At 42.3% G+C, this 12,420-nt stretch overlaps 1 protein-coding gene across 1 annotated transcript in view; it reads left to right on the top strand.

Annotated features, from left to right (window-relative positions):
- The window catches only part of LOC139442610 (isoleucine--tRNA ligase, mitochondrial-like), a 29,088-nt gene extending 22,008 nt beyond the window's left edge, over positions 1 to 7,080 (top strand). The window contains exons 18-23 of the mRNA XM_071223467.1: positions 1,461 to 1,592; positions 1,967 to 2,073; positions 2,952 to 3,106; positions 3,265 to 3,452; positions 5,173 to 5,317; positions 6,129 to 7,080. Of these exons, the coding sequence (XP_071079568.1) occupies positions 1,461 to 1,592; positions 1,967 to 2,073; positions 2,952 to 3,106; positions 3,265 to 3,452; positions 5,173 to 5,317; positions 6,129 to 6,274 (873 nt within the window). The 3' untranslated portion in view covers positions 6,275 to 7,080. The remainder of the gene's footprint in view (positions 1 to 1,460; positions 1,593 to 1,966; positions 2,074 to 2,951; positions 3,107 to 3,264; positions 3,453 to 5,172; positions 5,318 to 6,128) is intronic.
- Positions 7,081 to 12,420: the final 5,340 nt, after the last annotated feature.

The following is a 12,420-nucleotide window of genomic DNA, read 5'->3' as shown; positions in this document are numbered from 1 at the left end:
GGAGGCCTTGGGTGTAGGGAGAGGGGGAGGCCATGGGTGTAGGGAGAGGGGGAGGCCTTGGATGTAGGGAGAGGGGGAGGCCATGGGTGTAGGGAGAGGGGGAGGCCATGGGTGTAGGGAGAGGGGGAGGCCATGGGTGTAGGGAGAGGGGGAGGCCTTGGATGTAGGGAGAGGGGGAGGCCATGGGTGTAGGGAGAGGGGGAGGCCTTGGATGTAGGGAGAGGGGGAGGCCATGGGTGTAGGGAGAGGGGGAGGCCTTGGATGTAGGGAGAGGGGGAGGCCATGGGTGTAGGGAGAGGGGGAGGCCTTGGATGTAGGGAGAGGGGGAGGCCATGGGTGTAGGGAGAGGGGGAGGCCTTGGGTGTAGGGAGAGGGGGAGGCCATGGGTGTAGGGAGAGGGGGAGGCCTTGGATGTAGGGAGAGGGGGAGGCCATGGGTGTAGGGAGAGGGGGAGGCCATGGGTGTAGGGAGAGGGGGAGGCCATGGGTGTAGGGAGAGGGGGAGGCCTTGGATGTAGGGAGAGGGGGAGGCCATGGGTGTAGGGAGAGGGGGAGGCCTTGGATGTAGGGAGAGGGGGAGGCCATGGGTGTAGGGAGAGGGGGAGGCCTTGGATGTAGGGAGAGGGGGAGGCCTTGGGTGTTGAGAGAGGGGGAGGCCATGGGTGTAGGGAGAGAAAGAGAGTGTAAGGCCCTTTGGTAGAACCTATAATGTCCAAACTATTCCGTTCAAAAGTGAGTAAACACTTCCTGTCTTGTTCCGTCGGTATGTCACAGGCCCCAAGTCCTCTTCTTACAATCTCACTATTTAATTGAACCGAACCTCCCACCCTTCTCTCTCTCATTCCCCAACTCGCAATCCTTAAGCATTTTCCTCTACCTACACCCGACTTACTATTAGGTCATCTGAAAATTACTGCTGATGCTGACAATATCAACTCAATGTCTGACCTGTGCAGTTTCAGGCAGAGGCTGTAGTATTTTGTCAGGTTTCTACACTCATAATGGAAAGTATCCTGGGTTGCAGAGATCGAGAATGTAATAGCTGCACCCATGCTATTGTAGCGGCCATAAAATTTCTGAGTCCCATAATGGGATTTGAACCACGGACAAGGTAAGGATGTCATCTGTGGGATGACTCCACGCCCTGCTACATACTCCCCAGTCAACAGAAGGCATGTCCTGGGCCGCATAGTAGGGTACTGAGGCTTATTTTGCTCTAATTTAATATGAACGTGTTCAGCCCCACGTTTGGCGCCAATGTAGCGGCCATAAAATTTCTGAGTCCGGTGATGGGATTCGAACCACAGACCTTCTGATCCGAGGTCGGACGCCTTGTCCACATGACCAAAGAGGTTAACCCCGTCCGCAAGCTGACAAGGTAAGGATGTCATCTGTGGGATGACTCCACGCCCTGCTACACTATGGTAGCATCCCCCTGCAGTACAGGTCTGTGTGTTCCAGCTGAGGAAGAGTCTGCGCTACCTGCTGGGCAACCTGGCTGACTTCCAGCCCTCATCACACCTCGTGACGTACGACTCCCTGCTCCCTCAGGACCAGTACATGCTCCATCTCCTGCACAGCTTCGCCGACAAGGTAACGCCACATGCTTCACGGGGAACACTTAATCCAATGTGGCACACAAGTGGAATTTTTTTTTCAACAATCCCATCCAATCTGATAATAAATTTCAGTAATAATTTTTTTTTTCTTAACCGCTATCATGACTAAGGTTTTCAAAAACAACTTGTTGACGATGTATTAAGAGCACAAGGTCTTATCACATGAGGTTCCTGAGATTATTCCATTATTTCATCATGATAGGAGGTTATTGAGATATAGTTTTGAATTTTCGTCCTTGGTTTATCACAGCATCACTTTCGGCTTTGCTCCCATGTCAGGTTAGTTACATATGCTGTTGCATTCAAATCTCACTCACTTGTTAATGTATACCTCTGTTCCTCCTCCAGGTGACAGCTTTCTACGATGGATACAGCTACAACCAGATACTGCGCCACCTGGAGAAGTTCATCAACACCGACATGTCCCGCTTCTACTTCACCATCACCAAGGACAGGTCAGACATACACTTATGTGTACGATGCGTGAGCAGGTCAGATATATGCTTATGTTTATGATGTGTGAGTAGGTCAGACATACGTTTATGTTTACGATGTGTGAGTAGGTCAGACATACGCTTATGTTTATGATGTGTGAGCAGGTCAGACATATGCTCATGTGTACGATGTGTGAGTAGGTCAGACATACGCTCATGTGTACGATGTGTGAGTAGGTCAGACATACACTTACGTGTACTATGTGTGAGCAGGTCAAACATACACTTACGTGTACTATGTGTGAGCAGGTCAAACATACACTTATGTTTACGATGTGTGAGCAGGTCAAACATACACTTATGTTTACGATGTGTGAGCAGGTCAGACATACACTTATGTTTACGATGTGTGAGCAGGTCAAACATACACTTATGTTTACGATGTGTGAGCAGGTCAAACATACACTTATGTTTACGATGTGTGAGCAGGTCAGACATACACTTATGTTTACAATGTGTGAGCAGGTCAGACATACACTTATGTTTACGATGTGTGAGCAGGTCAGACATACACATATGTTTATGATGTGTGAGCAGGTCAGACATACACTTATGTTTACGATATGTGAGCAGGTCAGACATGTGCTTATATTTACTATGTGTGAGCAGGTCGGACATACACTTATGTGTACTATGTGTGAGCAGGTCAGACATACACTTATGTGTACTATGTGTGAGTAGGTCAGACATACACTTACGTGTACTATGTGTGAGCAGGTCAGACATACGCTCATGTTTACAATGTGTGAGCAGGTCAGACATACACTAATGTGTATGATGTGTGAGCAGGTCAGACATACACTGATATGTACTATGTGCTATATTTTCCCTGTTTTCAGATGTTACTGTGGAGCGAGTTCATCCTTGCCGCGCCGATCCACGCAGACCGTCCAGTATCATCTGCTTGATGTGATAGTCCGTTCCCTGGCCCCGATCCTACCTCACCTCGCCGAGGAGGTCTACCTTCATCACCCCGGCGCACACCACATAGACGGTACCTGCTGGTTCCTGATCTAGCTTTGTAGATGATGGATTGACATAGACCATAGCTGACACATTTCATCATAATGCCACATAGAGATATAACAACTGTTTTTCTCATGTATGCTTTTCACATTGATGCATGATCTGTTGCTCTCTGTGTGTTGTCAGGTGTGAAGAGTATATTCCGGAGTGGATGGTTCGACCTCCCACCCCAGTGGAACAATCCTGCCATTGCCCACGTCCTAGAGCCAGTATTCACAATCAAAGATGACATCAACCAAGTCCTGGGCAATGAAAACCCTTTAGAATTTGATGCTGTCATCTTTGCTAGTCACGACCTTGCAGAAACGTTAAAGGTAACATGACATCCATCATTGTCAATACTTTGTGGACCCCATGGAATAGACTAATCTTTACTCAAACGTATAAAAGTCATTTTCAAGGTCATTACAAGAATTTCAAGATTTGGACTTTGTACGCTGTGTGGGTGCAATACCTCAAGAACCAACTCGTACATTTCATTCATATTTGGCACCAAGGTGTATATGGAAGATGTCAAGACACCAGACGATTTTGGTGACCTTGACGTCATTTTCAAGGTCATTACAAGATTTTCAAGATTTGGACTTTGTATGCTTTGTGGGTGCGATACCTCAGGAACCAGTTGGTACATTTCATTCATATTTGCCACCAAGGTGTATATGGAGGTTGTCCATATGCCAGTCAATTTTGGAGACCTTGACATCATTTGCAATGAAGTTGACCTTTCATCTGACCAATCAGTGCTATGCTTATCACATCATGAAAGTGACAGTCAGAATGTGATTTCTAATCATGCAACCTAGAAAACGTTAACGCTGGGTATTCCGAATGATAGTTATGGGCTTAACGACTGAATCCATACAATCTAGACCATCTATTTAGCCATTCCAGAATGTTCTTTTGTTCAGGTGTCAAATCGAGAATTTGTCAAAATATGTTTTGAAGCTTAGTCGCCAATTTTAAATTAGTGCCGTAAAGCACAAAAAGCTGCCTTCTGATTGGCAAATGTCTACTTCTTGTCAGTCATTCCATTGGTTGGTCAAAGTTTGCGCAAGGTCGGTCTGACATGACCCGTAATGGGATGTCCTCAGATCTTTGTTTAGTGGTAGCGAGAACTAAGATCTGATTTTAATGAGATTGATCAGTAAATGCACCCCTATCTTTTACCAGGGACACTGATTGGTCGGGAAGTGTCTTCTACAATGTAAAGTTATAGAACCATGTGATGTAAGGAACAGTCCAGTACTCGGGTACATGGTGCTAACTTTCCATGCATTGCAGTGAAACAGTGATAACTTTCATTTTCCTTTTATGGCAGAAGACAAGTTATGATACGGTCCCTTCTTAGCCCATAGGATCGACACAGTTATGAAATGTACTGTTTGGAAATTGTTAATGTTTTCAGAAGAATTCTAAGGACAAAGGACGAGAAATTGTTCACGTCAGTTCTTGTATGTTTTGCACTTATAACAACACTGTTCGAATAGGCAAGGCTGAAATGAGTCAAAAAGGCTGAATATAGAGGTTTTCAGGTCATGTTTTTGTACTCTGAATGAGTTTGTTTTTTCACCACTTTAGTAATATTACTGCAATATCTGGGTGGGGACCCAACAAATGGGCTCTATCACATTGTACCCATGTGGGGAAAGTCGAACCTGGGCCTTTGGCATGACGAGCAATGCTATAACCACTGTTCTATCCTACCACTCCTTTTTGAACATGCGAAAGTCATTGCCCCAAGTTGATTTTCTTGTAGATAAAGACAGTACAAACATATTGTAAGAAATCCTGTTTGGGTCATGGACGTGATCATAGTTAAAACTTTTCTGTTGAATTTAATAATACACAATAGGGCTTTTTACACATTTTTCTAAATTAAGTCCAAAACAAGGAAAAAGGGCTACCAGTAGTTGTCAGCTATTGGTGGCATGTGGTGGTTGTCATACCAATATCTCAAAGTTTTCCGTAACTTTAATATTGGACATTTCCACTGAGAAAAAGGAACTATCTGACCTCATCCTCTTCTTTGTGTAGCCCTTGCAGGAGGAGCAGACATCGACCAACTCACCTCTCAACGAGGTGCTGCAGCTGTCTCACACGTCGCTGGTGGACGCTGTCCCCACCGTCATCCCTGACGACGCTCACGTGGTGGACGGAGTCTGCAAGGTCCATCGCAAGGGTAATTAGTCCGTGAAAACTTGCATCAGTGTCTCTCCAGTTTCACCCTCATACCAAGGAAATTAGATTAAAATAAATCAATAAACAAATATTAATCCAAATTTTTTGAAAATATGATATTTGAGGCATTTGTTTTTCGTATTTGTTTCAAACTAACAGTTCAATGCATATGATTTTGTAAACTGTCAGTGGTTGTGTTTTACAGAAGTATTAATGTTTGGTAGGGTTAGGTAGTAGTACATGGTGTATTTTTTCAAGTAAAGAACACAGTCAGTGTGTAGGGATTATTAATATCCTGTACCTGTACCAACCTGTCTCACAGTCTCATTAAAATCATATCGAACTTTGTAATGACTAACAAGAAGTCGAAATCGGCTAATTAGAAAGCAGTTTTCTCTAGTTTTACGGCACTCGTTTCAACCTGGTGACTTCCATTTCAGGCTACGCTTGAAAAATATGTTGCCACAGTTCTCGATTAACATTTTGAAAACTGAACAAACAAATATTCTGGAATGTCTAATATTTGGTTTAGATTGTATGGCAGTGCTTTCCACGTACTGTACAACGCCTCCTCATTTCAAATGTTTATACCACGGAAGCGAGAGATAGACGATAATTTTGACGGAATCAGTCCTTGGAATACCCGTTTTCAAGGTTGCATGATCAGAAAACACATTCCGACTGTTACTTCCACGATCTGGTAAGCGATGCTCTGATTGGTTGGATGATTTTAATGAGATTGCTAGCCTCATGTACAGAAATAAAGAACTGAATTTAAGGTAACCAACTTCAACTTTTTATTTCACTTCCAGATGTACAGAGTACGGAGCAGTACAAGCTGATTCTGATGGCGTCGGAGCACCACATCTGCGAGCGATGCCGCCGCTACACATCTAGCTCTGCCTCCACACCATGTGAGAGATGCCTGGATGTTGTTGCCGCGGGCTGGGAGGGATGAAGAGCGAACAAGAAGAACGCCCTACAGTTGTGTGTGCGCATTCAAACTGACATTTGTGTGTACAGTTCAACCCAACAGTTGTGTGTGCGCATTTTAAACTAACATTTGTGTGTACAGTTCAACCCAACAGTTGTGTGTGCGCATTTCAAACTGACATTTGTGTGTACAGTTCAACCCAACAGTTGTGTGTGCGCATTTTAAACTGACATTTGTGTGTACAGTTCAACCCAACAGTTGTGTGTGCGCATTTCAAACTGACATTTGTGTGTACAGTTCAACCCAACAGTTGTGTGTACTGTTCAACCCAGCAGTTGTGTGTGCGCATTTCAAACTAACATTTATGTGTGCAGTTCAACCCAACAGTTGTGTGTGCACAGTCCAAAAAGACAAGTGATCAGTGTTGATGGATCTGCTGTTATCTGCATCAGACGAACCAGTGATTGATATTATGACACCAAGCCTGACCACCCACTCCAAGTCACCTCTTACAGCAGGCATAGGTTGCCAGGGACCTAACTCAGCATCCCCACAGGGTACTACAATCTAGTGACTTGAAACTGTAGCAGTAGCAACCATGTGTTGCAGTATAGACTGTATCCCAGTTGATATCTAAAGCCACACATAGTGGTAAGATATTTCTCTTTTGCTGATGTGGATATTGGAAGTGAAACTGATGCATCTGCTTCTAAAGCACCTGGAACAAAATATACATTGGGCAAAATGTATGCAACAACGCTCGTTGTACAACTTCATCAGATGTCATTCCACTGAGCAGATGTGAAACATTTGATGAGGAACATGTAATAAGTGTGTAAACAGAACAAAGGTGTTTATGTAAAGTTTATGATGATGGTACTGTATGTTCCTCTGCCAAACTGCTGTTTCCGGGCTAAATTATGCACTCTCATAAGTTTGGCCTCGAGTCTTTTTGCATTGATGTCCCTTATAAAAAAAAAGCCTGAAAAAGTCCGAGACCGCCTTAATCATTCCCTGCAAGGCACATTTTTAACTTCTCCGCGGGGTCTTAAGGACGTCTCTAGATATTCCCGGCAAATGTCTCCACACCATCTCGGCAAACTACTCCAACTTGCATCTTGCCGAATAGTATCCAAGACTTCCTTACAGTACCTACTGAAGTAGTCTCCGATACTTCCTCAGAACTAACCTTTCATGGCTATTTAAATATGCTTTGAACCATCTCAGCAAACCTATTCAGGAAGTCCCTGATTAGTCTCCACAAACTATTATTAGGTAATCAAAGATGTTTCTGAAGCATCCCCGTAACATTTGCAAGGAAGTCTCTGAAGTATCTTCGCAAACCTATCATGGGTAATTAAATATGCTTTGAACCATCCCAGCAAAGTTCTTAGGAAGTCCCCATAACAAAGATGTTTCAGAGACAATTTACCTTTCTATCATTTTCAGTAATACAAAAGATCATAATCATAATCTAGTCTTTCCACAGCATCTTAGAAGTTGTAATGGGTCTCTGAAACCTGTACTGTCAAAAATGAGATAACAAAGATGTATAGTATTCTGTTTATTTGGAGCAATAACAGCAATAACAAGTGGCCAGAGGTAGACATCATCATCCGAGGTCTTCATCAACAGAAGATATCATTATATTGTAGCCGTCATATGAAAGTGGAAGTAACCCTCGTCCTGGCAGGGGTTGTTTGTTGTTTAACGCCCCACTCAGCAGTATTCCATCAGAGGTCTGTAAGAAATCGAGTCTGGACCAGACAATCCAGTGATTAACATCATGAGCATCGATCCACGCAATTGGAATCGATCACATGCATCAACCAAGTCAGCGAGTCTGACCACCCGATCCTGTTAGTCGCCACATGCGACAAGCAGAGTCGCCATTTACAGCAAGCATTGGTTGCTGAAGACCTATTCTACCCCGGATGTTCACGGCAGGGGTTGTCATGGCAAGCAGGCAGTCCTTCAAGGGGCTGAAAAGGGATCAGATGCTATTGTTAATCAGTGACGAACTTTATCTTGAAATTAAAAGATGTCAAGGGTGACGAATTAAAAAGTATTACAAAAAAATTTAAAATTCTTACAAACTTACTGATGTCATGGTAAATAATAAATCGTGATAAACTTATCTTGGCTCATTCACGTGAAGGCATTCCTCAGTGTACATATCTTCCTGCTCGCTGCATCAGAAAACTGGTTTGGCAGTAACTTGAACATCTCGGTGGTAAAAACTGTTAAAAAACATAACATTTGAAACATTGTTGGCATTTAAAATATTGTATTTAAAGTTTAAAGTATATATCCATTATCAGTGTGTTTTGATTTTTAGTTCTTTAAGGCTCTGTCCCTCCAGAGGTTTAGTCCCGCCTGAAAAGTCTGCAGCTCTACTTCTGTTAATGAACACTCGTCACAGCTTGTGAGAAGGGCCATAAATGAGCCAGCATGTTCGTTCGTTGCATAACTTATTTAGTTACAGTTCCATTAATCTAAAATTAAATTTACCTCCTGACATTTAACAAAATAAACTGACCTTGGAATCACACACTGGTGTCATTAGTATCATAAAAACACCAAGTTGCTGGCCACCAGGCGGCAACTGGCATCTTCTCCTTGATCCCTTCCCATGAAACAGGCTCATCATCAGGAGTTGTGACTTCTTCTTGATGTATCTTTGCTTTTTATCTTCAAAAGTTGCATGCATTTATAACCTAAAACTGGGTCCTACAATTTAACGCCCTAGGATGCCCGGGAACGTCCGGGGCGTCCGGAAACGTCCGGAAGCGTCCCGGAGTTGAATAATACAGTGCAGTCATCAATAAAACATTTCTTTCTTAGTTGGGTAAGCTCGTGAGATTATCGACTGGCGTACGAATAAATAGAACACACAGCAAAATAAAAACAAACAAAAATATGAGTACAGGTAACAAGGTAAGAAATATTGATGGTTTTGTTTTTTTATCCAAGGCGGACGTAAAAGTAATTACAGACTATGTAAAAAATGTTTGTTTTTTGTTTAACGACACAGTCAGCAATATTCCAGCTATATGACGGCGGTCTGTAAATAATCGAGTCTGGACCAGACAATCCAAGCAACCAAATCAACGAACCAGACCACCCGATTCTGATAGTCGCCTCTTACGACAAGCATGGGTTGCTGAAGACGATCTTCACGGGTCGTATGTCAAGTTTAGTTTGTTTGTTGTTTTTTCCCGCACTCCGCAATATTCTAGCAATATGACAGCGGTCTGTAATCATGTCTGCACCAGACAATCCAGTGATTGACATCATGAGCATCGCCCGATAATGTTAGTCACCTCTTACGACAAGCATAGTCTCCTTTTACGGCAAGCATGGGTTGATGAAGACCAATTCTAACCCATGTACTTATTTACAATACATAAGATGTTTAATAAATAATAATCAATTTTCATCATATTTTTCTGACTTAATTCCTAATTTCCTGCTGTACATGAATTTTTGTTGTTGAAAATACTACTTTCTTAGAGTGAACATCTTTGCTGTGTTAATCCTCTTTGGTTTTCGGGCTGTCTGTGGTGTCTTGGGGATGTTGAGGCACCATCCCACGAAACAGTAATGCTTTGGTGACATCTGGGGCCACGCAGGAACTTTCTTTCTCCTGTTGGCTATTGATCTCCAGCAGGCATTAGACAATTTAAAGCCTGCCATCCACAGTGTCAGTGGATAGTTGCCTTGGCCGTAGAGGGCACGGCGCATGTCAGCATACTGGATTTTTACAACTGTGTGAAGTTTGTCTGTTAAATCCGTGATTTTCAATGATTTGCAATTGCTACTTAATGTGATGATGTTCATGCTCTCACAGGCATTGTTAGTCCAGTGCAACAGAACTACTTTTGGTCTTTCTTTTGAAGGCAGGAAAATGTCAGTTATGGTTTTAATGACTTTCGAAAGATAGGGATAGGAATCGGGAGCAGTTCGCTGCCTCAGAATTATTTTGTTCCAACTCACTTTTTCCTACTTTGCGGGACATGAGTTTGAAAGTTTGGGGTGTTCCCATCAAAGCACCCCATGCTGTGTGACATGCAACGTGGTGCCAAATGTGTTTTAATTAGTAGAGTCGACACAATGGCGACAAAATATGTCCCAAATGGCTTCTAAATTGTTGATACGAAGACATTTCGTCCATCAGATAGAACAGTTCACCTCAATGATTTTGATTGTTTCTGATTCTTTAAGTGTTCTATCTAAATTTGTATAGAAAACTCCATTGCCCATTCGGTAAGTCACTATCATCAATGTAAATATTCGATTTTATAAATATTACAGATTAATCAGGGTAAGATGTGAGACCCAAAGGTGTTCCTTTGTTGTCCCTAAGATGTAAACACCCTTTACATTCACGAATGAATGTGTATTTCATGAATGGTCCAGTTGGGAGCGCATTACAATTTGCCCTGTTTATGTTAAAAAAATATGAGAACAAGACTTTCATGTGTTTTTAAAGTTTAATCTGAAACTGTATAATGTAAAGCCGAAAAAACATCAACTGATTATTTGAAATAAAATAATAATGTATTAAAATAAGTGAGTGTGTTGACAAACATCTCATTTGGATTTGCAGCAACATTTCTTTTCCTTAACCCCTGTTCCTAACATATCAGAGTAATGTCTGATAACCTTTTCAAACAAAATAATAGTTGAACAACTTTTAGAACTCATTCCCTTCGTAAAATACGATACTAGTGTAATGAGAAATACAAATCTTTCAGCTACACGGCAACATAAACTTTAGCAATAACTTGCATTTAATCCAGATAGTGTTTGAGAACAAAATGGTATGTGCTTAAACCATGTGCCCAATTGTTACAGAACAAATCATCTTGTTTTCAGCACAAATATATCTATGATCAACGTTAACCTTTGATAAACTGGAGATCGATCACTTGAACCTGAGTACAAACTGCAAAGAGATAATTTATTGACTTTGATAGACCGTAAGCATATACGCCTTATCATCTTGAGGCAGAATTTTGAGCATAGATCTCAAGTCTTTGATCTTATCTTTGCTCAAGGAAGGTGCTTCTTTGAGCACTGATAGACTTGGAAGGTCTGGATTTCTGCTTCTTTGCCGAAGTGATGTGTAAATCTCTGAAGAACTGAATGAGGTTTTGTACGAGCATTCCCTTGGCTTGTAATCATACAATGTGATCATTTACACTTTAGTGAATGGAATTACCTCAATTTGAAACATTTTGACACTTTGATAATCCAGAAACATGTTCTTTTTCATCTGTATAATGATCAAAGGCTGTTTTCCAATATCCTTCAGCATGCGGATAAAGCTCAAGGGAATAAAGATCTCTCTCTCTCTCTCTGTGACTTTCATGGCTTTTTCAATTATGCTGTGGAGGTTATCAACCTCTTGAATGGAGCTATGTCCTGGCTCACAGAACTACTGCTTGATGCTTTGGATTTCAAGCCTTGCAAGAAACTCCTTTAGGGCTGTGCACTTGATGGAATTTTGATTTTGAGGGACGCAGGAATCTGACCAGATGGAAAGAAAGGGCACAGCACCTGGTCTTGACACAACCAGTTACGAGACATTTCAAAACCAACCTGATTAAACCAAAAGTATAACACGATATGGTCCAAAGGAGAAGTCCCAAAAGCATGGAAACATGCCGCAGTTATCCCGCTTCTAAGGCAAGGGAAAGACGAAGCCCTACCAAACTCTTATCGACTGATCTCACTCACCTCAAACATGTGCAAAGCTATGAAAGCCATGGTTACGAAAAGGTTCGTGCATCACCTTGAAACTGGCAACCACACCAAACCTGATCAGGGAAGGGACACTCATGTCTAGACCATACTTTAAGACTGGAAAATGAAATTTTTAAAATGCTCAATTAAACAGACAATACCTAGCCGCAGTATTCCTGGACTTCATCAAAGCCTTCCACATGGTATGGTATAACGACTCCTCACAAAAACTAGCACAAAATGGAGTAGAAGGGAACATGGCAAACTTCAAAGACGACTTCTTGCAAGAAACGTCGCTATCTGTTAAAGTCGGGAACAATCATTCTGATCCTATGCCACTAATCAATGGCACCCGACAAGGTGGCATTATAAGCCCAACCTTGTTTAACATCATGATCAATGATCTTTTTGATCATGTCAAC

This window comes from Haliotis cracherodii, unplaced genomic scaffold (assembly GCF_022045235.1).
Source record: "Haliotis cracherodii isolate W230 unplaced genomic scaffold, xgHalCrac1.p SCAF_5, whole genome shotgun sequence".
NCBI classification, from domain to species: domain Eukaryota; kingdom Metazoa; phylum Mollusca; class Gastropoda; order Lepetellida; family Haliotidae; genus Haliotis; species Haliotis cracherodii.
Note: the sequence above shows the minus strand (reverse complement) of the source record. Positions and strands in the feature narration are given on the sequence as shown.